A 23,985-nucleotide genomic window follows, 5' to 3' on the forward strand; every position below is an offset into this window, starting at 1 on the left:
TCAGGAGGGCTGTGCTGACTGTATGAGGTGCTTATCAGGAGGGCTGTGCTGACTGTATGAGGTGCTTATCAGGAGGGCTGTGCTGACTGTATGAGGTGCTTATCAGGAGGGCTGTGCTGACTGTATGAGGTGCTTATCAGGAGGGCTGTGCTGACTGTATGAGGTGCTTATCAGGAGGGCTGTGCTGACTGTATGCGGTGCTTATCAGGAGGGCTGTGCTGACTGTATGCGGTGCTTATCAGGAGGGCTGTGCTGACTGTATGAGGTGCTTATCAGGAGGGCTGTGCTGACTGTATGAGGTGCTTATCAGGAGGGCTGTGCTGACTGTATGAGGTGCTTATCAGGAGGGCTGTGCTGACTGTATGCGGTGCTTATCAGGAGGGCTGTGCTGACTGTACGAGGCGTTCTCAGGCCCTCCTACATGCAAACGGGTCAGGAAAACCACGCGCCAGGGCTGTAACCAAGGCAACGTCAATCCGGTTTCGAACCCGTTCAGTGTTCCAGTGAATAATGCAGTGGACTGCGAGAGCGTGTGGAGTTACCGACGGTGGACTCCACTCTGTTCTTTCCACACACAGGCTGTCTTTTACCAAAGGCTTTTTTTCTCAGCGCTGACTGATCGTGCCAGGCACATCCTGGTATCTACAGCATGCCCATGGTGAGTCTAAAGGCCGGTGTTGACTGGTAGGTTTAATGGCCGACTGGAGTCATTTCAGAAAACACCTCTGACCTCTGAACCCTCCCGCTTATGTCGGCCATCTTGTTGGGTATTTCCGCTGAGCTGATTGGATGTCACTCTATTCCCAGCTCTCCTCTGTCCAGACCATGTGACCCCGGGGGTCTCAGTGAAGCCTATTTATGGAGCTTGAGATCATAGCCTTGAATTAAAGAAAAAGCCCTTATAGATAATTTCTCACCTCTGTTGCAGCAGACCAGTGGAAAGGTCATTTCTCATTTGTTGTCTTGCATAACTCAACAGTAATGCAAACAAAATGACATTTTCTTTCAAATTTGAATGATCTGTGCAGCCGCATCTGGCTTTATAATGTATCTGTTTTTTTTTACCCAGTTTACTGTTTAGCTTGTCTCAGCAAGCGGAAGGGTGTGACTAAAGCCAGGTTTATGATATCTAATACCACATTACTTAATGCGTTTGGTGTTCCCTACGGCTTGCTTAGCCTTCTCATGCTGACTTGCACTAACGTAAATCAAAATGGATCCAGTAATGTCAGTTACTGGAATCTTGCCTCCAATACCAAGGGGACGTGTCACTTATCCACCGTCTGTGCGATGAGTTTGATGTGGAGGTGGTTGGGGGACAGTTGTGCCCTGGTTGTTCAGTACCTCAGGAGGTTGGGTGTAGCTCAGTGGGTAGAGTGTTTGAGTGGGTAGGGCTGGGCGATAGGGGTACAAAATTATCAATATAGATATTTATATTTCCATTCGATAACGATAATTAAGATGATAGACCACACTTCCAAATAACTGAAGAAGACGAACCCTTTTTATCAATAAATTCTTCATTGGAAGTTGCTCCCTCGCCATGGCTATCGCTGGCAGTGTTTTCGGCAATGAGACTCATTTTCCGCCGTTAACATTATCTACTCCACTCGAGGTGCTCTGTATAATTTAGTGAGCGTCGGCTACCATTTCTCCGCAACTTCCTGCTGCATCACAGAAATTAAATGGACTGATGTTCCTAATTATTCTCTATCGACATTATCAATATTATTGAAAATGAATTAATGTTACGATAAGTGAGTGTGTGTGAGTGTGTGTGAGTATGTGTGTGTGTGTGTGCTTGTGTCCACCCACCAGCACGTCTGCAGCCATCTGTGGGATATCAGATGAGCAGATGTTGGCTGTGATGACCTCCCTCCTTCCCTGGGTTTGTGGGAGACTTTCCCAAAGACAAGGTCATCCAGGAGAGCTCCTCCGTGTTGTTTGGAACCTGCCCCTTCCTTTCTACTGTCCCCAAACACTGCACTGTGCCTCAGCCCTCACAAGCAACAAGAGAGGGAGGGAGGGAGGGAGGGAGGAGGGAGGGAGGGAGGGAGAGAGAGAGGGAGAGAGGGAGGGAGAGAGGGAGGGATGGAGGGAGAGAGGGAGGGAGGGAGGGAGGGAGGGAGGGAGGGAGGGAGGGAGGGAGGGAGGGAGGGAGGGAGGGAGGGAGGGAGGAGAGAGGAGGGAGGGATGGAGGGAGAGAGGGAGAGAGGGAGAGAGGGAGGGATGGAGGGAGAGAGGGAGGGAGGGAGGGAGGGAGGGAGGGAGAGAGAGAGAGAGGGAGGGAGGAGGGAGGAGGGAGGAGGGAGGGAGGGAGGGAGAGAGGGTGAGAGAGAGGGAGGGAGGAGAGAGGAGGGAGGAAGATGGAAGGAGGAAGATGGGGGGAGGGAGGAAGATGGGGGGAGGGATGCAGAGGGAGGAAGATGGGGGGAGGGATGCAGAGGGAGGAAGATGGGGGGAGGGATGCAGAGGGAGGAAGGAGTGGAGGAAGGGAGACGTCTGTCTGAGGGGAATCCTTCTTTTCATTGGTCAGTCACAGTCCACCAGGATGCAGCCAAAACACACGGCGCAAGCTTGAGGCGATTGGATGAAAACAAATTGCATTTTCTCAGCGTTCTAAAATGAAAAACTAATCCACATCCGTCTAGTGCAGGAGGAGAGCATTAGTTTTCCCACAAGAACAAGATTTTTTCTGAAGCGAAAAATGTATTTTATTTAGGGTGGATTCTACTTATGCCAGCGTATGTGTGTGTGTCCGTCCACCCACCATTATGTCCAGCAGCAGACCCCAGCTGTGTGTGTGTGTGTGTGTGTGTGTGAGTCTGTGTGTGTGATAGTGTCTGTGTGTTCAGCCAGTTTGGGCTGGTTACATTACATTTGGACATTTAATTCATTTAGTAATATTTTTTTTACAAAGTGACGAATAAATAGGCTAGTCCATGTAAGTACAGCACAAAAGGATCAGTGTGGCATAGTTATAACAACACATTTTGGGCACAGTACAAAATAATATCTCAGCTACAATATCACAGAGGACAGTGACACAAAAACATATCTACAGCTTGCAGCTGTGTCGTAGGTGCAGTATCTTACAGGACAGTAGCATCAGTTACCTGACCCCTGGTGAGGCAGTTACCTGACCCCTGGTGAGGCAGTTACCTGACCCCTGGTGAGATAGTTACCTGACCCCTGGTGAGGCAGTTACCTGACCCCTGGTGAGGCAGTTACCTGACCCCTGGTGAGATAGTTACCTGACCCCTGGTGAGATAGTTACCTGACCCCTGGTGAGGCAGTTACCTGACCCCTGGTGAGGCAGTTACCTGACCCCTGGTGAGATAGTTACCTGACCCCTGGTGGGGCAGTTACCTGACCCCTGGTGGGGCAGTACCTTGCTCAGATCCGCAGAGGGCTGTCCCTCCCTCCCTCCCTCCCTCCCTCCCTCCCTCCCTCCCTCCCTCCCTCCCTCCCTCCCTCCCTCCCTCCCTCCCTCCCTCCCTCCCTCCCTCCCTCCCTCCCTCCCTCCCTCCCTCCCTCCCTCCCTCCCTCCCTCCCACCCACCCACACTGCAAGCTTCTTTTCCACAGCAGACTGTGTTCCTCAGAAACCTCCACAAGTCAATATAAGTTCTTTGTTTCAGACGACCAGTGGGGACAAACATCCCTCTGCAGCACGCATCCACAGACACAACACACTTGAATATTGACTATGCTGGGTGCATGTGACACGTCGATAACTGGGTATGAAGGGAGCGTTATGTGTTGATTTGGGACGTGGTGTGACCCTGGCTCTGTAGATAAGCCTCTCCGCTCTCAGACTACAGAGCAGAAGCAAGGGGTGGGTTTGGCTCTCTCTCTCTCTCTCTCTCTCTCTCTCTCTCTCTCTCTCTCTCTCTCTCTCTCTCTCTCTCTCTGTCTCTGTCTCTGTCTCTCTGTCTCTCTCTCTCTCTCTCTCTCTCTCTCTCTCTCTCTGTCTCTCTCTCTCTCTCTGTCTCTCTCTCTCTGTCTCTCTCTCTGTCTCTCTCTCTCTGTCTCTCTCTCTCTCTCTCTCTCTGTCTCTCTCTCTCTCTCTCTCTCTCTCTCTCTCTCCTTCCTTCTTGTTCTGGGTTTTGAAGTGAGAATTGGGGCCGTCAACCGCTGTCAGATCCTGGAATTTCCCAAGCACCCACATGTGTGTCTGGAAAGCCGATATGTGTATAATCTTTATGTAATACCCTCATGTTTGACTAAAAGTAAGCCTAGTTCTGGTTCACTTCGACAGTCAATTTGATTCAGCTTGATGTTTACACCAGAACAGTCTCTCCCTTGGAAGGGGCTGCCACCTACATAACAATTGAGTGAAAGTGGATTTGGGGTTCATTTTCAGTCATGTTTCATTCCCCTCAGGGTATCTCCACACTCAAGCAGTCCATCCTCATCTATCTGACTGGAACATGGCGTGTGAGTGACTCCTCCAGCTTTGGTTACTGAGACTGAACACTGAAGACTGAAGGAGAAAGAGGGGGAGAAGGAGGAACACAAAGTGAGAGGGGGAGAAGGAGGAAAGAGAGAGAGGCCATAAGGCCAGAGCCTCAAGGTCCTGGCGGTGCCAAACAGGCAGTTAACAGCATCAGGGATCTATTAGTTATGTCTGGTGAGGGAGCTGGATGGGATGCATGTGTGAGTTCCAGCTTAGACTGCAGTACCTCAGCCAGCAGCTTGCCAACTGAGGTCCAGGCAGACTGACTGTGTGTGTTGACAGATGATAATAATATGGAATCAAATCAGTGAAGGCAAAAGTACACACATCCTTCACTCAAGTAGACGTACAGATACTTTCATACTTTTTGAAAATATTTGTTTAAATATTTGGTGAACGTATTTGTTGTAAAAAAACAACAACAAATCAACACGCATCCTTCGATATTTTCAAACAGTTTCAGGTGTTTAGTGTGTTGGAGAGGCTCTGGAGAGGCTCTGGAGAGGGTCTGGAGAGGCTCTGGAGAGGCTCTGGAGAGGGTCTGGAGAGGCTCTGGAGAGGCTCTGGAGAGGTTCTGGAGAGGCTCTGGAGAGGCTCTGGAGAGGCTCTGGAGAGGCTCTGGAGAGGCTCTGCTTCTCATTTGCTGTGCTATGGCAGATAGACACACACACACAGTGCAGTCTGTAACCATCAACAGGGGAGCACACCCTGTCTTTTCACCAACCGTCTCTGGAGGAGGGGGATCTCTCACTAGATTGCTCCTCCAAAGGTTTCTTCAATTTTTCTCCTCCAGGGAGTTTTTCCCTCGTCTTCCTTGAGGGTTCAGGTTGGCTGAGGGGGCAGTTCAATGGGCGTATGTGAAGCACTCTGTGAACTTGCATGCAAAAAGAGCTATACAAATACATTTGATTTGATTTGAAGGGACATGCGACCTATAAAGAGCGTTTTTTTTTCTTTTCTTTGTGCGTTGAGTGAGGGGAGTGGGAAGGGGAGGTGAGCTTCTCGTTGGGCTCCTGTCTCCTCCACAGCAGAGGCAGGCTGCTGTGTGGGCTGCTAGCGCTCTCAGTATTGAACTCAGCAGCATGTGTAATTACACAGGCCTGGCTGGAGGATTTGTGTAACAGCCCTGGGTAATCTACAAGGTGGGTCTGGCCGGGCGTGGGTCTGGCCGGGCGTGGGTCTGAATATTAAATGTGTACGTAGGAAGCCATTTTTCTTTGATGCCTTCTACGTTCCTCTGAATACAGTCCTCATACCTTGTTTGGTTGAGGTCATGTTAAGTGCACTGTATGAAACCGTATGAATATTCACAAGTAACTATGAATATTCAAAGCTCTGCCTGAGGACCGACTGTAATTACCACCTCCCTCCCTCCCTCCCTCCCTCCCTCCCTCCCTCCCTCCCTCCCTCCCTCCCTCCCTCCCTCCCTCCCTCCCTCCCTCCCTCCCTCCCTCCCTCCCTCCCTCCCTCCCTCCCTCCCTCCCTCCCTCCCTCCCTCCCTCCCTCCCTCCCTCCCTCCCTCCCTCCCTCCCTCCCCTCTGTGCTCTGGTATGTGTATTGGGCTGCTGGTCCTGCTCGTGGTCATTGATATGCCTGATCTTAATCCTGCTGATGGTGTGCTAGCTGATGGACCCCCCACCCCTCTATATACGCTGGAGGAAAATGACTTCACACACCCACTGCTGACACACACACACACACTCACACACACACTCAGAGGTGCCTGCCTGCTGTATTTTTACGACGTGCTCCCCATGTAATTGATGCTGTCGGAAAAAAACAGCTGAATAACTGACGTAAGGAAGGTTCCCTTACACATGGACTCGCGCACACACATGCACACACACACCTCTCGGAACATCCTGACATCAGAAGGTGTGTTTAGACTTCAGGACCGTTTGTCACTCAGAGACATTCATGCTCTAAGAGAACCTGGGTAAAAATACTGAAACCTCCTCTGTTGCTGTGTTTGTCCCCCTGGGGTCAACAGCAGGCTGGGAGGAGGGGCCCTGTTGTTGGTACCTGTGTTGTGCTGGGGTCTCGCTGACCGTGTAGGCTAGCCAGCAGTGTAGCCTGACCTCTGACCCCTGCAGCACATGCCCTCACGTTACCTTGGACAGGAACACCTTAGGGTCCAGTCTTAACCTTGCATGTTAACCTTTAAACTGCAGGGCTTGGCACGTAGGCTAGCCAGCCGCTAAGTCTGACCCCTGACCCCCATTGCCATATTTGGGACAGTGTGACATGATGGTATATTGATGCGGTGTGTTGACATGACGGGTGTACTGAGCGTGTGTGTGTTCTCTGCTCAGGGCTCCAGAGATCATCCTGGGTCTGCCGTTCTGTGAGGCCATCGACATGTGGTCCCTGGGCTGTGTGATCGCTGAGCTGTTCCTGGGCTGGCCTCTCTACCCTGGAGCCCTGGAGTACGACCAGGTAACCACTCCTTTCTCCCTCTCTCTTTCCTCCCTCTCTCCTTCCTTCCTCCCTCTCTTTCCTCCCTCTCTTCTCTCCTTCCTTCCTCCCTCTCCTCCTCTCTCTTCCCTCTGTCCCTCACTCGTCTGCTGTGTTCCTCCTCTTCCTCCTCCTCCTCTTGCATCAGTCCTCTTTTCCAGCTGACTGCTCTCCTCTCCTGCTGTGTTCCTCCTACTCATTCTGTTCCCAGGCTAAGTCACCATCCGCTTTCACTCATCTCCTCCTCTCTCCTCCCTTATTCTCCTCTCTCCCCCCTTCACCTCTCCTCTCTCTCCTCCCCCGTCATTCTCTCCTTTTCTCTCCTACATTCTCATATCCTCTCTCCTCTCTTTTCTCTCCCTCCTCCATAATACTCCTCTTGTATTGAAGTAAGTTAGTTAAACACTATAATATCACAGGTTATATATAATATCACCCCTTGGGTGTGGTGACGGGGGCCGGGGGGGGGCATAGTCACCCCACCTTCCCTCACTCCCCTAGCTTGAGTCTGGTTCCACCCCACACAGCACAATGTATTTATAGCTCCTCCTCCTCCCCTCCTCCCCTCAGTCACGCTGAGGACTCCTCCTCTCTTCCTCCCCTCAGTCACACTGAGGGCTCCTCCTCCTCCCCTCAGACACGCTGAGGACTCCTCCTCCCCTCCTCCCCTCAGTCACACTGAGGGCTCCTCCTCCTCCCCTCCTCCCCTCAGTCACGCTGAGGACTCCTCCTCCCCTCCTCCCCTCAGTCACACTGAGGGCTCCTCCTCCCCTCCTCCCCTCAGTTTCTGTTATCAAGGACTGATTGCTGCCAGGATCATGGTGATGAGGGAGGTTGGCATCATCAAGCTCAGTGGTTTGTCTTCCAGCCCTGCAGCAACATGCCTTCTGGGATAACATGGGGTTTCCCCCAAACACACACACATCATGTCCATGCACGTACACACACTCACCTTTTACGCATACTTGCTGTCTTAGTCGTCTCAGTGTGCAGTAATGTGCCACTACAACGGCACCTTAGTGACATTCATCAGAGCACTGGATAGAGGGGGAGAGAGAAAGGGAGAGGGAGAGGAGGGGGGAGAGGGAGAGGGAGAGGAGGGGGGAGAGGGAGAGGGAGAGGAGGGGGAGAGGGAGAGGGAGAGAGGGGGGGAGGAGGGAGAGGGAGAGAGAGAGGGGGGGAGGAGGGAGAGGGAGAGAGAGAGGGGGGGGAGGAGAGCTGCTTATGATTGATTACAACCTACTAATGACCTCCAGTCCACTACACCAGAATGGAGAGAGGAGGAGGAGGGAGGGAGGGAAACAGAGAGGGGAGGAGGGAGGGAGAGTTAGGAGGGAGGGAGGGAGGTGTGTCTCATGAAGAAGAGCTGATTTAAGGCTGCTGGGAGGAATGCGTCAGGATCTTAATGATCATGTCCGACCTCACAGCAGCAAAATTAGATTAGCACTGTGATGCAAGCCTTCAGAATGGCAATGAATACACTCATCCCTACCTAGCCTCCCACACACTGGTGACACACACACACACACACACACACAGGACTGTAGATGGAGCAACGTGTGGGCTCCAAGGATAACACACACACAATCTCCTTCCCCACCTCTCCCCTCTCCCCTCTCCTCACCCATCCCCTCTCCTCCTAGCCCCTTGTTTCTCCTCTGCTCGTGTCCGTGATCCATGTGATGTGGGGGAGAGACAGGGAGAGAGGGTGAGAGGGTGGGAGAGAGGGAGAGAGAGAGGGGGAGAGACAGAGAGGGGGAGAGACAGGGAGAGAGGGTGAGAGACAGGGAGAGAGGGTGGGAGAGACATAGAGACAGGGAGAGAGGGTGGGAGAGGGGGAGTGACAGGTAGAGAGGGGGGAGAGACAGACGGACAGACAGAGACAGACAGACAGGTGTATGTTCTTGTGGGTCTGTCTCATGGTATCTGTCCCAGTCAGGGGGTTTACATTCTGGGCCTGGTCCTGGGTGCAGTGCTCCTCCCTGGGTCTTCAAAGGAGTGTGGGGGGTGTGTGGGGTGTGTGGGGGGTGTGTGGGGGGTGTGTGTGGGGTGTGTGGGGTGTGTGTGGGGTGTGTGTGGGGTGTGTGTGGGGTGTGTGTGGGGTGTGTGTGGGGTGTGTGGGGTGTGTGTGGGGTGTGTGGGGTGTGTGTGGGGTGTGTGTGGGGTGTGTGTGGGGTGTGTGGGGTGTGTGTGTGGGGTGTGTGTGGGGTGTGTGTGGGGTGTGTGGGGGGTGTGTGGGGTGTGTGGGGTGTGTGTGTGGGGTGTTTGTGGGGTGTGTGTGGGGTGTGTGGGGTGTGTGTGGGGTGTGTGTGTGGGGTGTGTGTGGGGTGTGTGTGGGGTGTGTGGGGTGTGTGTGTGGGGTGTGTGTGGGGTGTGTGTGGGGTGTGTGTGGGGTGTGTGGGGTGTGTGTGTGGGGTGTGTGTGTGGGGTGTGTGTGGGGTGTGTGTGGGGTGTGTGGGGTGTGTGGGGTGTGTGTGTGGGGTGTGTGTGGGGTGTGTGTGGGGTGTGTGTGGGGTGTGTGTGGGGTGTGTGTGGGGTGTGTGGGGTGTGTGTGTGGGGTGTGTGTGGGGTGTGTGTGGGGTGTGTGTGGGGTGTGTGGGGTGTGTGTGTGGGGTGTGTGTGGGGTGTGTGTGGGGTGTGTGGGGTGTGTGTGGGGTGTGTGTGTGGGGTGTGTGTGTGGTGTGTGTGGGGTGTGTGTGGGGTGTGTGTGGGGTGTGTGTGGGGTTTGTGTGTGGGGTGTGTGTGTGGTGTGTGTGGGGTGTGTGTGGGGTGTGTGTGGGGTGTGTGTGGGGTGTGTGTGGGGTGTGTGTGGGGTGTGTGGGGTGTGTGTGTGGGGTGTGTGTGGGGTGTGTGTGGGGTGTTTGTGGGGTGTGTGTGGGGTGTGTGTGGGGTGTGTGTGGGGTGTGTGGGGTGTGTGTGGGGTGTGTGTGGGGTGTGTGTGCCAGGCCTGTGGACATGAGGGTTAACAAGTCAGCGCTGGGTGGTTGGAAGCCAAGCTGTTAATCCAGACGTTGTTTGCATAAGAAAGCTGGTCAACAGTGAAGCCTCTAAAAACTGCCTCCAATGCAGCCTCACACACAGCCTCTACAAGGCCAGTTAGGAAAGCCCCTGTCCAGGGACAAGGAGATCATAGTTCCCTTCGCCCCCCACCCCCCACCCCCACCCCCCGTACCACTCAGCTTCTAATGGATGTTTGCTCTTACACTTCTTTGTGACTGACGTCAGACACGCCTCTCTCTCCTCTGCCTCTCTCTCCTCTGCCTCTCTCTCGTAAGCCTCTCTCTCCTAAGCCTCTCTCTCCCCTGCCTCTCTCTCCTCTGCCTCTCTCCTGCCTCCTCTCTTGTAAACCTGAGCCGGTTATTATCTCTCTCAGGACTCTCAGAACTCAGTCTGACACACTCTCACATACACACACACTCTCACATACACACACACTCTCACATACACACACACTCTCACATACACACACACTCTCACACACACACACACTCTCACATACACACACACTCTCACACACACACACTCTCACATACACACACACTCTCACATACACACACACTCTCACACACACACACACTCTCACACACACACACACACTCACATACGCACACACTCTCACATACGCACACACTCTCACACACACACACACACTCTCACACACACACACACTCACATACACACACACTCTCACATACGCACACACTCTCACATACACACAGACTCTCACATACACACACACTCTCACATACACACACACTCTCACATACACACACACTCTCACATACACACACACTCTCACATACACACACACTCACACATACGCACACACTCTCACATACACACACACTCTCACATACACACACACTCTCACATACACACACACACTCTCACATACACACACACTCTCACATACACACACACGTACACACTCACTCAAAACAAATGCATCCAATCACACATGAGTGTTAGAGATTGGGATGTACTGAACGCTGTTCTCTTCACATGACACTGCTCTTCTTACCTTACCACCAAGCGACACACGTTCTCCCTTCTTCTTCTTCTCCCTCCACCCTCCCTCCAGATCCGCTACATCTCCCAGACGCAGGGTTTACCGGGGGAGCACCTGCTGAACGTGGGGACTAAAACATCTCGCTTCTTCTGCAGAGAGTCTGACTCCCCGTATGCAGCATGGAGACTGAAGGTACCCCCCCCCTCATACTCCTCACAATCACACTCAAACACTCCCTCTGTTGACCTTTGACCCCTAACCCCCCCCCCCCCTCATACTCCTCACAATCACACTCAAACACTCCCTCTGTTGACCTTTGACCCCTAACCCCCCCCCCCATACTCCTCACAATCACGCTCAAACACTCCCTCTGTTGACCTTTGACCCCTAACCCCCCCCCCTCATACTCCTCACAATCACGCTCAAACACTCCCTCTGTTGACCTTTGACCCCTAACCCCCCCCCCTCGTACTCCTCACAATCACACTCAAACACTCCCTCTGTTGACCTTTGACCCCTAACCCCCCCCCCCCCATACTCCTCACAATCACTCTCAAACACTCCCTCTGTTGACCTTTGACCCCTAACCCCCCCCCCCCCTCATACTCCTCACAATCACACTCAAACACTCCCTCTGTTGACCTTTGACCCCTAACCCCCACCCACGTACACACTGTCGGACTGATGTTGAAAAGCGTCTGCATGCCTCACATAGTTCAGCTCCTGCCCCCCCCCCCCTGCACACACTGACTTCCTGTCTGGACCCTCCCAAACACAGCTCCTAAACGGCCCTCTCTCACCTACCCTCATGAGCGGACCCATCTTGCCACAGATTAAGACCTGGTCTAACTAAAGGAACTGATTTCTCCCATAATGACAGACAATCTGTTGAGAGCAGGCTATCAACAGAGCTGAATGCAGGTTGTGCAACCTCCCGTAGAGATCAGTGAGAGTTTTAGTGTACGTGATCCGTGTTTACTGTAGTCTAACTGAGTCTGCAGTCCACAGAGAGCCACGAGGCAGAGACTGGGATGACCTCCAAGGAGGCCCGGAAGTACATCTTCAGCTGTTTGGATGACATAGCACACGTAAGTCCACAACACAGGAAGTACATCTTCAGCTGTTTGGATGACATAGCACACGTAAGTCCACCACACAGGAAGTACATCTTCAGCTGTTTGGATGACATAGCACACGAAAGTCCACCACACAGGAAGTACATCTTCAGCTGTTTGGATGACATAGCACACGTAAGTCCACCACACAGGAAGTACATCTTCAGCTGTTTGGATGACATAGCACACGTAAGTCCACCACACAGGAAGTACATCTTCAGCTGTTTGGATGACATAGCACACGTAAGTCCACAACACAGGAAGTACATCTTCAGCTGTTTGGATGACATAGCACACGTAAGTCCACCACATAGGAAGTACATCTTCAGCTGTTTGGATGACATGGCACACGTAAGTCCACCACACAGGAAGTACATCTTCAGCTGTTTGGATGACATAACACACGTAAGTCCACAACACAGGAAGTACATCTTCAGCTGTTTGGATGACATAGCACACGTAAGTCCACCACACAGGAAGTACATCTTCAGCTGTTTGGATGACATAGCACACGTAAGTCCACCACACAGGAAGTACATCTTCAGCTGTTTGGATGACATAGCACACGTAAGTCCACCACACAGGAAGTACATCTTCAACTATTTTGAGGACAGGAAGTGAGCAATTTCCCACAGGAAGTGCTTGCCTCATTCTATCTTCGAAGTTATGAATGCAGACCCAAGAAGTTGCCGGTTCAAATCCCGCCCTGTGTGTCGCCTATGGCCAAAGCCAAGTGAAGACATAACTTTGTGACGTTAACCTGACAGGAAGTGGACTGTCAGGTGGTTGCAGGATATAGAGCACCAGGTGGGAGACAGGAAGTGGACTGTTAGGTGGTTGCAGGATATAGAGCACCAGGTGGGAGACAGGAAGTGAGTGTTCAGCGGTAGTAGTGATGCCGTCATGCCGACCGCGTATCGTTACCGGGGAGGTAAACCCCCATGTGACTCGTCATCACAGATGCAGAAACCGACGCGATGCTTTTGACTCATTTTATCTCTCCGTTCGTTGTTGAAACAGGAAGTGCCTTAGCAGACAGATGGCTGGATGTTCCCTCCCTGTTGCCAGGCAGAGCAGAGAGAAGCTGGAGAAATGAGGGTGTTGATTCATGACAGAAACAACTCACTTTTTTCTAAATGTTAACCTTTTGATAAACTCCTCCGCTATGGTTTTAGCTGAGGCCTCTATGAATCAGTTCCCAAAATGGACTAACCCTCACATCCGTAAACAATGAGCACAAGGAATAAAGTTTTATTCCTTATAAGTGTGTGTGTGTATGTCTGCTTGTGGCTGTGTGTGTGTGTGTGTATTAACACACACTTAGCGGTAATTCCGTGTGTCTTTTCCCAGGTGAACTTGGTGCTGAACCTTGAAGGTAGTGACCAGCTTGCGGAGAAGAGTGACCGCGGGGAGTTTGTGAACCTGCTGAAGAGGATGCTGATGATCGACGCGGAGCACAGGACCCTCCCTGCAGACGTCCTCAGTCACCCGTTTGTCACCATGCAACACCTGCTCGACTTCCCCCATAGCAACCAGTGAGTCTGCTCTTACCATTGGCCTGCACAGGAAAACAACCACTAGAATATCAGTCGTATTGATTGAAAAGATTTTTCGGATTTTAATCTCTCCCTTCTCCACGTCCCTCTCTTTTGTCTTCCTTGGCCTTTTCCTCCCCTCTCACCCCCCTCCCCTCTCCTCCCCTCTCCTCCCCTCTCCTCTCCTCTCCTCCCCTCCCCTCCCCTGACCTCCCTCTCTCCTCCTCCTCCCCTTCCCCCTCTCCTCTCCTCCCCCTCCCCCTCCCCATCTCCACCCCTCCACTCCTCTCTCCTCCCCTCCTCTGTCTTCCCCTCTCCTCTCTCCTCCCCTCCTCTCTCCTCCCCTCCTCTCTCCTCATCTCCTCCCTCAGGGTTAAGTCCTGTTTCCACATCATGGATGTGTGTCGCTCTCGTCCTGGTGTCTATGACTCTGTGAGCAGGAGCACAGCTCCGTTCCTCCGCCCGGTGACCTCCTCCTCCTCCGCCAGCCTGACGGGGCCCTTCAGCAAGATGTCCGCCATCCACACACAGGTCAGCCTCCGTGTCACTTCCTGTCTGCTGGGAAGGAAGGAGGAAGTACAATGAATAACTAGACAGCTAGACTTCTATGTGTTGGTATGTGTGTGTATGGATACTGTAGTCTCTGCTGTAGTATACAGAGCGCCTATACTACAGTTGTATATGACGTGTATAAATATTAGAAATTGTGTGTATGCACAACTAGTCTTGCATTTCCTGTGTGTATAAAGAACACCCACACATGCCGTACACACACACACACACACGCTGTCCTGCAAGTCAGACAGTTGCGTCTCTCCCCCGTTGCCGCGGCAACCGGGCGACGTCACGGCCACGACGCAAGTGTGTCTCGTTGCCTAGGGAAACGGATGAGCCTCTTAAACGACCTGATTGTGTTACAGAGATGGGTTAGTGTTGGGTGGTGGGGGGGAGAGAGGGGGAGTGACAGAGAGAGAGACAGACAGGTCTGGCTAGCTGCTGTCTGTGTTGAGGTCTAACTCCTGTGATCGTTACCAGGTCACACCGGGGTGCCCTCTGACCCCAGGCCCACGGTGCCCTCCTCGTTAGTTCCTGGTGTGTGTGTGTCAGTAAGGGCCCCCTCTGGTGGAGCTGTGGTGTTACTGCAGACGTTTGTTGTCGGGTTTCAAAGTAATTAGAGGCGGTTTTGACCTCGACAAGGTCTAAGTGGAGCTGAGTGCTTCCAGATTCTCACTTCCACCCTCCACTTCCCCCGCAGGCTCTAGCCCCCTCCGCCCCCTCCGTGATGCATCCTGGGATACCTATGCAGACAGGAAGTGGCCAGTTTGGGTGCAACGAGTCATTCCCGCAGACTCTGATCCTGTGCCCCCCCCTCCAGGGTAAGAACTGACACGCCACACCCCCATGATGAAGTGTCCTGTCCACACAGTCACAGTGCTGTGTCCAGCCACCAGCCAGGAATGATGAGGTCTCTCTCTCTCTCTGTCTCTCTCCCTCTCTCTGTTTCTCTCTCTGTCTCTCTCTCTGTCTCTCTCTCTCTCTCTCTCTCTCTCTCTGTCTCTCTCTCTGTCTCTTTCTGTCTCTCTGTCTCTCTCCCTCTCTCTCTCTCTCTGTCTCTTTCTGTCTCTCTGTCTCTAACTCTGTTTCTCTCTCTCTCCAGGGATCCCCAGCAGTGTTGCCAAGCCGACTGGCTATTCTGTCCGCATGGAGACGGCTGTTCCCCTGGTAACCCAGGCCCCGCCCATCCAGCCCCTGCAGATCAGAGCCGGGGTCATCACACAGGTGAGGAGGGGGAAGGGGAGAGGGAAAGGAGGGAGGGAGGGAGGGAGGGAGATAGGGAGGACCATTAATGAACCGATCCAGTAGAAGCTTACCTTCCCTGACATGATCAGCCAATAACAGACAGAGAGGGGTTCTAATGAGATTTCATCCAGGTGCTGATTGTTGCTTTATGACAAGTCCTGCCCCTGTGTGCTCTGGCCCCTCCCCCTCAGCAGGCTTGGTCCAATCGGGCGCAGCAGATCCTGGTTCCTGCCTGGCAGCAGGTGACCCCCGTGGCCCCTCCTACCACGCTGGCATCCGACTCTACCGGCCCCCAGAGGCTGGGAGACTGGGGGTGAGGATGGAGGGACCTGTCTGTGTGTCTGTCTGCCTGTCTGTCTGCCTGTCTGAATGTCTGTCTGGCTAAATGTGTGTGTCTGTCTGTCTGTCTGCCTATGTGTGTGTAGATGTGTCTGTTTGTCTGTCTGTCTGTGTGTGTGCATGTATGTGCACTTCTGTCTTTGTATAAAAAGGCTGACTTTTAATTACACTTACATTACATCTTTACGTTGTATTCATTTAGCAGACGCTTTAAATGCAGTACGTCGCCAGACCCTGGGTGTCAGTATTCAGTCTGCAGTGGACTGAATACTGACTGGTGCTTTTGGACACAGTCTGGTGGGTCACAACAGAACCAGTTCAGGTTTCAAACAATTTTTCCACCTAAATGATGTTGCCATGGACTCTCTGTTGCCATGGACTCTCTGTTGCCATGGACTGTGTTGCTATGGACTGGTCTCTGCTGCGTATTGATGATGCATGACTCATGTCCTTGAGGGTGAGTGAGTGTGATCACAGCATATTATGTCACTAATGCTGGAAGTGTGTGCGTGTGGCTGGCTGAGTTAGAGCAATATACTGCAGTTCAACAGGTCGTAGGTTTGAATCCCCACCACCACCACCTTCATTTCACTTTTGGTCAAAGCGTCTGCTAAATGAACACGCAAGTATAATTGATAACGATGATCATCGTTGGTTCATGTCACACTCTGGCTTGTCGTTGCAGGAAAGTGCGTCCCCATGGCAACCATTACAACTCCATGATGCCCCACCCCCAGAGGCTCATTACCAACCAGATGAGCATGTCCGCCCACCAGCCAATCAGCATAGGCATCGCTCACGTGGTGTGGCCACAGCCTGCTGCCAACAAGAGAAACAAGCCCTGCGCCACCAGGTACACACACACACACAGGTACACACACACACAGGTACACACACACACACAGGTACACACACACAGACACACAGAGAGCCCTGCACCACCAGGTACACACACACAGGTACACACACACAGACAGACAGCCCTGCACCACCAGGTACACACACACAGGTACACACACACAGGTACACACACACAGGTACACACTACTAACCCCTTACTGTGGTGTCTCTCTAGGTCCAACACCTTCTCCCTCCCCACCAACGCCCCCAGCTCGACTGGCCCCTCCCCCAAGATGGCCAACGCCCCCAGCTCGACTGGCCCCTCCCCCAAGATGGCCAACGCCCTCAGCTCGACTGGCCCCTCCCCCAAGATGGCCAACGCCCCCAGCTCGACCGGCCCTTCCCCCAAGATGGCCGACACCCCCCAGAACCTGCAGGAGGTGGGGCCGAGGGCGCGGCCTGTCGCTGGGGAGGCGGGGCCGGAGGCGGAGCCTAGCTGCTGTAAGGCAGAGGCAGAGTCTGGGAGAATGTCGTCCTCTCAGCAGCAGCGGCTGACCCTGACGAACTCTGACCCCTGCAGCCCTGCAGCCAGCATCATCAGCATCAGCAGCGAAGAGGAGGAGGAGGAAGAGGAGGAGGACGGCTCACAGGAGTGAGTGGAAACTAGCGTCCTGTAACAGGCTGAACCTTGTCTGGGGCACCGCTGGCCCGAGACTCATCTGGTCACGGCTCTCCTCTGTTTCCTCCCCTCTGTGTGTGTGGGTGTGTGTGTGGGTGTGTGTGTGGGTGTGGGTGTGGGTGTGTGTGTGGGTGTGGGTGTGTGTGTGTGTGTGTGTGCAGGTGTCAGGGCAGTGAGGAGTGTGCGGCGTGTCAGAGCACTGTGAGCATGGAGAGAGTGTGTTCTCTCAGCAGCCCAGACAGCACCCTCAGCAGCAGTTCCTCCACACAGTCCCACAGCTCCCCCTGCAAGCAGACCAACAGGTACACATGGAAGGGGGAATATTGGCCAAACAACCACAACCAAATTCCCCAATAGTTTAAAGGAAGATGGGAAACTGAACAGTGTATTAGCATGAATCAAATTATGCCAATACAAATAGGGTCAAATTCCAGTTATTTGACTCAATGGGTTAAATCAGAGCAAGAACAGTCAAAGTAAGGTTAAAATTAAATACGCATTTAATAACATTGCAAATGAATTAAATCTATTACAAGGCAAACATGTTACAAAGTGAAAGCTTTAAATCTTATCTACTCTACCATGATCATTGTAAATCAGAGAGAAAGCAAGAGTAGGACAGTAGGACAAGGGAGAACTGAGGAGAAGGTCTCAAGAGATAAAGAATCCACAGAACAATGCAGTACAATTACCTTTATACACAAGAACAACCAATCAGACCACATCTTGAATGGGGAGTGAGGGCCATCAAGATGAGACCATCCAGAAACTTCAGACTTTAGCATATGAGAGGTGGGGGTTCCATCCTCACCTCTGGGTGTGATTGCTCTGGTCTGGTCCCCATCCTCACCTCTGGGTGTGATTGTTCTGGTCTGGTCCCCATCCTCACCTCTGGGTGTGATTGCTCTGGTCTGGTCCCCAGCATGTCTGACGACGAGCAGGAGAGCGGCTCCCCGGTCTCCGACTCCTCCGGCCGCGGCCGCGCCAGCCCCTTCGTCCCGCGTCGCTACGTCTCCAATGGCAACCAGGCCGGCGAGCTGCGGGTGGCGTGCGTCGCCCCGGTGACGGAGGGCAGTAGGCCGGTCGTCAGGACGATGGTGGTGCCGCCCATGAGGAACAACAACCCCAGAGACACACTGGGGAACACGGGTGAGACACACACTGAACACACACACGGTCAGAACACCAACACACAAGCTCTGAACACACACACTAGGGCTGGGCGATATATCGAATATTAGCGATAATATCACAATAATTTTGGCAACAATATAACATTTGAAAATATTGTGAATATCAAAAACAAACGCTCTCTGAACAGACCCCACCACACACACACATCCAGAACAAACATACCAGTACACAAACATATAGTACACAAACCCCCCCCTCCCCCCGTGTGAGAGAGGTGAGGGTGTGAGGTCACTTCCTGTGCTGCTGTGTCCCCCAGGGCCTGGTTCCCGGGGCCAGACCCCCCCTCCTGCCCCCCCAGGGGCCCGCAGGTGACTATCATACCTGCAGCTGAGCTCTGGATGGTTTTTGTTTTCTCTCTCCTCTCCTCCCCCCAGTGGGCCCCCTGGCTCCTCCCTGCTGTGGAGAGCCTGGGCTCCACCTGGGGGCTCTTGTGTGGAGGCTCCTGTGTGGGGGGCCCCTGTTTGGGGGCTCCTGTGTTGGAGGGGACCCTGTGTGGGATGTGTGAAGCGCCCAGGAAAGGCCTCCTTCAACACCCCACACACATTCAGATTAGGGCTGCAACTGACGATTATTTTAGTAATTGATTAATCTGTCGATTATTTTTTTTACGATTAATCGACGAATCGGATAAAAAAACAAAAAAGCATACATTTCCAACCCCTTTATTCAAAAACAGAACTGACAGTGCAAGTTCACAGTGCAAAACATCTTCAGAATGTGCACAAACAGGCACACAATTTTGAAAAAGTATATTATATTAGCGTGGATTTAATGCTATTTTTAGAGATGAGCAATGTATTTGAGTTTTGTTTAAAAAAAAAAAAAAATTGAAAGGTTGTGGAAGTAGGCCAGACTTTATTATAATAATCTGGTGTATATGTAAGATTTTTTTACACAATTTTGAAAACAAAGTTAAGATTTGCAAAGATTAGGCCATTTTCAAAGATAAGTGATTTTCAATATTTTTATTTGAAACTTCATTGAAAAGGTAAAGACTGTGGAAGTATACCAGACATTGTTAAGATACTCTGGTGTCTGTTTGAGGTTTTATATTCATAGAAATATTATAAAAGTCTACATTTTTCAAAATGGTATGGGTAGTTTTCACCCGGTCCCTAACGCGACGCTGAAAGTAGCGTCTTCCGTATGTGAGACAAATGTCAAATATGAAACTAACTTCACCTCGGTCAATTAACACACTGTTTCGATGTATTTAGTGTGAAATGTTCCCACACATTGGATGACTTGGGTCATACTGATTTCTCCGCCTCCGCCATGTGTTTCAGAACAACGTTACTCAACAACGTCTCTCCGATGGTCTTTCCTCTAACCTCCGCTCTGCTCAACTAAACTTTTTTTTTTATACTCAAACATCTCCACAACTTATTGAGTGGCGTAATAATCGTTGCCAACGCTTTTAATGATAGATTTTAATCGATTTAATCGATTTGTTGTTGCATCCCTAATTCAGAGACATGCATGGCAACCAGGGAAATGAACACCCCATCAGGGGGGAATACATTCGTGTACATTTGAATTTATTAATAGCAATTTGATGTGTACTTAAATGATGTTTTTGCCTGGCTGCCATGAGAGGTGTGTCATGTCTAGAAGGTGTGTGTGGGGCGTTGCAGAGAACTGACTCACCTGTGTACTCTTCATGACCGCTGTGGTCGGGACAGCCACATCCTCCCTCTCCCCCTCCTCCCCCTCCCCCTCTGCCTGCCTGCCTCCCTCTCCTCCCCCTCCCACTCTGCCTGCCTCCCCCTCCTCCTCCTCCTCCCCCTCTGCCTGCCTCCCTCTCCTCCCCCTCCCCCTCTGCCTCCCTCTCCCCCTCCTCCCCCTCTGCCTGCCTCCCTCTCCCTCTCCTCCCCCTCTGCCTGCCTGCCTCCCCCTCCTCCCCCTCCCCCTCTGCCTCCCTCTCCCTCTCCTCCCCCTCTGCCTGCCTCCCTCTCCCCCTCCTCCCCCTCTGCCTTCCTCCCTCTCCCCCTCCTCCCCCTCTGCCTGCCTCCCTCTCCTCCCCCTCTGCCTGCCTCCCTCCCTCTCCTCCTCCTCCCCCTCTGCCTGCCTCCCTCTCCCCCTCCTCCCCCTCTGCCTGCCTCCCTCTCCTCCCCCTCCGCCTCCCTCTCCCCCTCCTCCCCCTCCGCCTCCCTCTCCTCCTCCTCCCCCTCTGCCTGCCTCCCTCCCTCTCCTCCTCCCCCTCTGCCTGCCTCCCTCTCCTCCCCCTCTGCCTTCCTCCCTCTCCTCCTCCTCCCCCTCTGCCTCCCTCCTCCCCCTCTGCCTGCCTCCCTCCTCCCCCTCCCCCTCTGCCTGCCTCCCTCTCCCCCTCCTCCCCCTCTGCCTGCCTCCCTCTCCCCCTCCTCCCCCTCTGCCTTCCTCCCTCTCCCCCTCCTCCCCCTCTGCCTGCCTCCCTCTCCTCCCCCTCCCCCTCTGCCTGCCTCCCTCCCTCTCCCCCTCCTCCCCCTCTGCCTGCCTCCCTCTCCCCCTCCTCCCCCTCTGCCTGCCTCCCTCTCCCCCTCCTCCCTGAGTGTGTGTGTGACGTCAGGTAGCCGAGCTAGAATAACACCCTCTCACCCTTTTTATCTCTTTCCCCCTCTCTCTCCTCTCTTTCTCTCTCCCCCCTCTTCTCTCTCTCTCCTCTCTCCATTCTCTCCCCTCTCTCTCTCTCTCTCTCTCTCTCTCTCTCTCTCTCTCTCTTTCTCTCTCCCCCCTCTCCTCTCTCTCTCCTCTCTCCATTCTCTCCCTCTCTCTCTCTCTCTCTCTCTCTCTCTCTCTCTCCTCTCTTTCTCTCTCCCCCCTCTCCTCTCTCCATTCTCTCCCCCTCTCTCTCTCTCTCTCTCTCTCTCTCTCTCTCTTTCTCTCTCCCCCCTCTCCTCTCTCTCCTCTCTCCATTCTCTCCCCTCTCTCTCTCTCTCTCTCTCTCTCTCTCTCTCTCTCCTCTCTTTCTCTCTCCCCCCTCTCCTCTTTCTCTCCCTCTCCTCTTTCTCTCTCTCTCTCTCTCTCTCTCTCTCTCTCTCCTCTCTTTCTCTCTCCCCCCTCTCCTCTCTCTCTCTCTCTCTCTCTCTCTCTCTCTCTCTCTCTCTCTCTCTCTCTCTCTCTTTCTCTCTCCCCCCTCTCCTCTCTCTCTCTCTCTCTCTCTCTCTCTCCTCTCTTTCTCTCTCCCCCCTCTCCTCTCTCTCTCTCTCTCTCCCTCTTTCTCCTTTCTCCTCTCTCTCTCTCCAGTGTTGGAGTCTTCTTGCCAGTTCAAAGGTCGAGGTGTTCCGGGGCGGCACCAGCACCACTCCACCCCTCTGCTCAGCCGTCCTCAGAAGATCACCGCCTTCCGGCCCCAGCAGCAGCCCCTGGGCTTTGGACAGGTCAGCACACACACACATAACACACACACTCAAACATACACACATGCACACTCACTCACACATAAACGTGCACACACACATTGCACATACATACACACACACACACATCGCACGTCATTGTCCTGAGAATCTAACCTGCCCCCCCCCCCCCCCCCCCCCCAGGTCCCTCACTTCACCACTTGCCACCAGGACTGGAACAGCAACTACGGCCGCCGGCCCCAGGCCTACATCCCCCCCACCCTTCATGGGCACCCCTTCACCCTGCCCCACGGCAGCCCCGGCCACACCACCGGCCCCCACCCCCACCCCCACCTGGGGGGCCACCCCCCACCCACCCTGCTCTCCTACCCCCCCCCTGGGCCCCTGGGCCCGGCCCCGCCCATGGCCCACCTCCTGGCCTCCCCTGGGTCCTCGCGCGCCCTCCTGCAGCCCGCCTACAGCATCTCCCACCCTGCCCTGGTGCACCAGGTCACGGTGGGCATCAACCCCCAGCTGCTGCCCTCGCCCACTCTGCACCCCCAGGGGCCGTTCAAGCCCATCTACCCCCCGCACTCCTTCATCTCCAGCTTCCCTCTCAGTCCCACCAAAATCAACCAGTACCCCTATATCTGATCTCCGGGTGTCTGGTCTGGAGGGACATGCCCCCGGGCTACCCCTCTCCTCTCTGGGGGGCCCCCCTCTATGAACACGCTGGCAGCAACAACAACAACATGGTTCTCCTGTATGAAGCCATGGCACAACCACAGAGAAAGCAAACTATTTTTTTGAATCATGTAGACTTGGGTGCAATTGAACTCTGAGCTTTAAAAATAAGTTTGGGTGGGAGGGGAAGGGGGGTGGCGGGGGGGGAATGGTGGGAAAAGAAGTATAAAGGGAAGAAGGACGGAAGAGATGAAAGAAGGAAGAGTGAAAGAAAGGAGGAAAAAAGAATGAATGAATGAACGTGTAGACGGAAATGAAACAAAACAAACAAACTCACACTCAATGTGTTTTGCACATTTGATATATCTTCACATTGGATCTTACACAGATACACCCTCCTCAGAAACAGATGGACGGGGGGGGGGAGGAGGGAGGGAGGGAGGAGGGGTGGGGGGGGGCATTAGAGCAGTCAGACTCCAGAGCCCCTCTCTTGATGAGCCCAGATATTTTTCTATTGCCTTCTAACATGTGCGAGACACATCCGTATTGGTCAAGCCATCCTCGTCCAGCCCTCGACCCTAATCCTCGACCAGCAGGTCACCACGTCGTCTTGTGTGTCGTACAACGTTTGAAGTATTTGTACCCCTTTTCCATGTCTTTGGTGTTTGATGCAAAGTTGAGTCCACTTAGAGCGATCATAGCTAGGGGTGTTCCTCACGCATGTTCCTGCATGAGCAGAGAAACGGGACCGGGCAGTCACTTGACCGGGCAGACGCGTGACCGTGCGGTCATGTGACCGAGCAGACGCGTGAGCGCGCTCTGACCGTTAGTGTCCCCAGACTCTGCGGGTCGCATAACTGTCCCTCAGCCATAGTGCCTTATATATTTGAGGTTGTCAATGTTACTACTTATATATGAACATATACATGAATATATTAATGTACTGGACTGCAGCACTTGAAATTCCAATCAGTCAATGCATCCTGTGCGTGAGGAGAGATGGTGCGCACTGGGTAGTATCCATGCAGAGCCTGCATGGACTTGTTGTATTGCGGATAGCGGTGCTTACCCTCTTTGGATTTGGTGTGTGTTTTAGCGTGTAGTGAGTACCTTTTCTGTTCCCAAGGGAACGGCATGCTTTGCTGTAGCGAATGCTCACTGTTCAGTTTTTTTAAACATCTTGTTTCAGTTGGCTAGGTTCTGTCCTCTCTCTCTGAATGAACTAGTGTACAAAGAGCAAGCATTGAATAGTGCTTAGTATTTGATAATCAATTTCTATTTAGTCGAACTCTTACTACTAACAGTATTTGTACTGTTTGATGAAACTGCAATACAATCTAAATAGTTGTTGTTTTGGGGTAATTTTTTTGTTGTCTTTTTTGCTTTTTTGTCTTAGTTTTTTCGACTGTTAAGGTGTTTTTTGCGTTTTGATTGAGTTTAAAAAAACTAGATGTTTAGAAGTTTGGTGGGCATGGCTTTGACTAGGTGAGGACAAAAATGCAAATTAATTCATGGTATGGATTCTACATAGGCTGAGCAGACCATGCAGTATTTGATATAAACA

The 23,985-nt window shown here is 52.8% G+C and overlaps 1 protein-coding gene across 4 annotated transcripts in view; it reads left to right on the forward strand.

Annotated features, from left to right (window-relative positions):
- The window catches only part of hipk3b (homeodomain interacting protein kinase 3b), a 45,977-nt gene extending 23,383 nt beyond the window's left edge, over positions 1–22,594 (forward strand). The window contains exons 3-17 of one of the 4 annotated variants that reach the window (XM_084681793.1): positions 6,771–6,894; positions 10,994–11,113; positions 11,923–12,009; positions 13,387–13,571; positions 13,943–14,102; positions 14,827–14,947; positions 15,229–15,350; positions 15,563–15,684; positions 16,396–16,563; positions 16,786–17,202; positions 17,391–17,531; positions 18,152–18,378; positions 18,680–18,731; positions 21,646–21,779; positions 21,942–22,594. In XM_084681793.1, coding sequence (XP_084537919.1) covers positions 6,771–6,894; positions 10,994–11,113; positions 11,923–12,009; positions 13,387–13,571; positions 13,943–14,102; positions 14,827–14,947; positions 15,229–15,350; positions 15,563–15,684; positions 16,396–16,563; positions 16,786–17,202; positions 17,391–17,531; positions 18,152–18,378; positions 18,680–18,731; positions 21,646–21,779; positions 21,942–22,579 — 2,818 coding nt within the window. In that variant the 3' untranslated portion in view covers positions 22,580–22,594. The remainder of the gene's footprint in view (positions 1–6,770; positions 6,895–10,993; positions 11,114–11,922; positions 12,010–13,386; positions 13,572–13,942; positions 14,103–14,826; positions 14,948–15,228; positions 15,351–15,562; positions 15,685–16,395; positions 16,564–16,785; positions 17,203–17,390; positions 17,532–18,151; positions 18,379–18,679; positions 18,732–21,645; positions 21,780–21,941) is intronic. The other 3 variants (XM_084681794.1, XM_084681795.1, XM_084681796.1) reach the window with 3 other exon arrangements.
- The last annotated feature ends 1,391 nt before the right edge of the window (positions 22,595–23,985 follow it).

The sequence above is a fragment of the Hypomesus nipponensis genome, chromosome 19 (assembly GCF_054491055.1).
Source record: "Hypomesus nipponensis isolate SF chromosome 19, ASM5449105v1, whole genome shotgun sequence".
Classification (NCBI taxonomy): Eukaryota; Metazoa; Chordata; class Actinopteri; order Osmeriformes; family Osmeridae; genus Hypomesus; species Hypomesus nipponensis.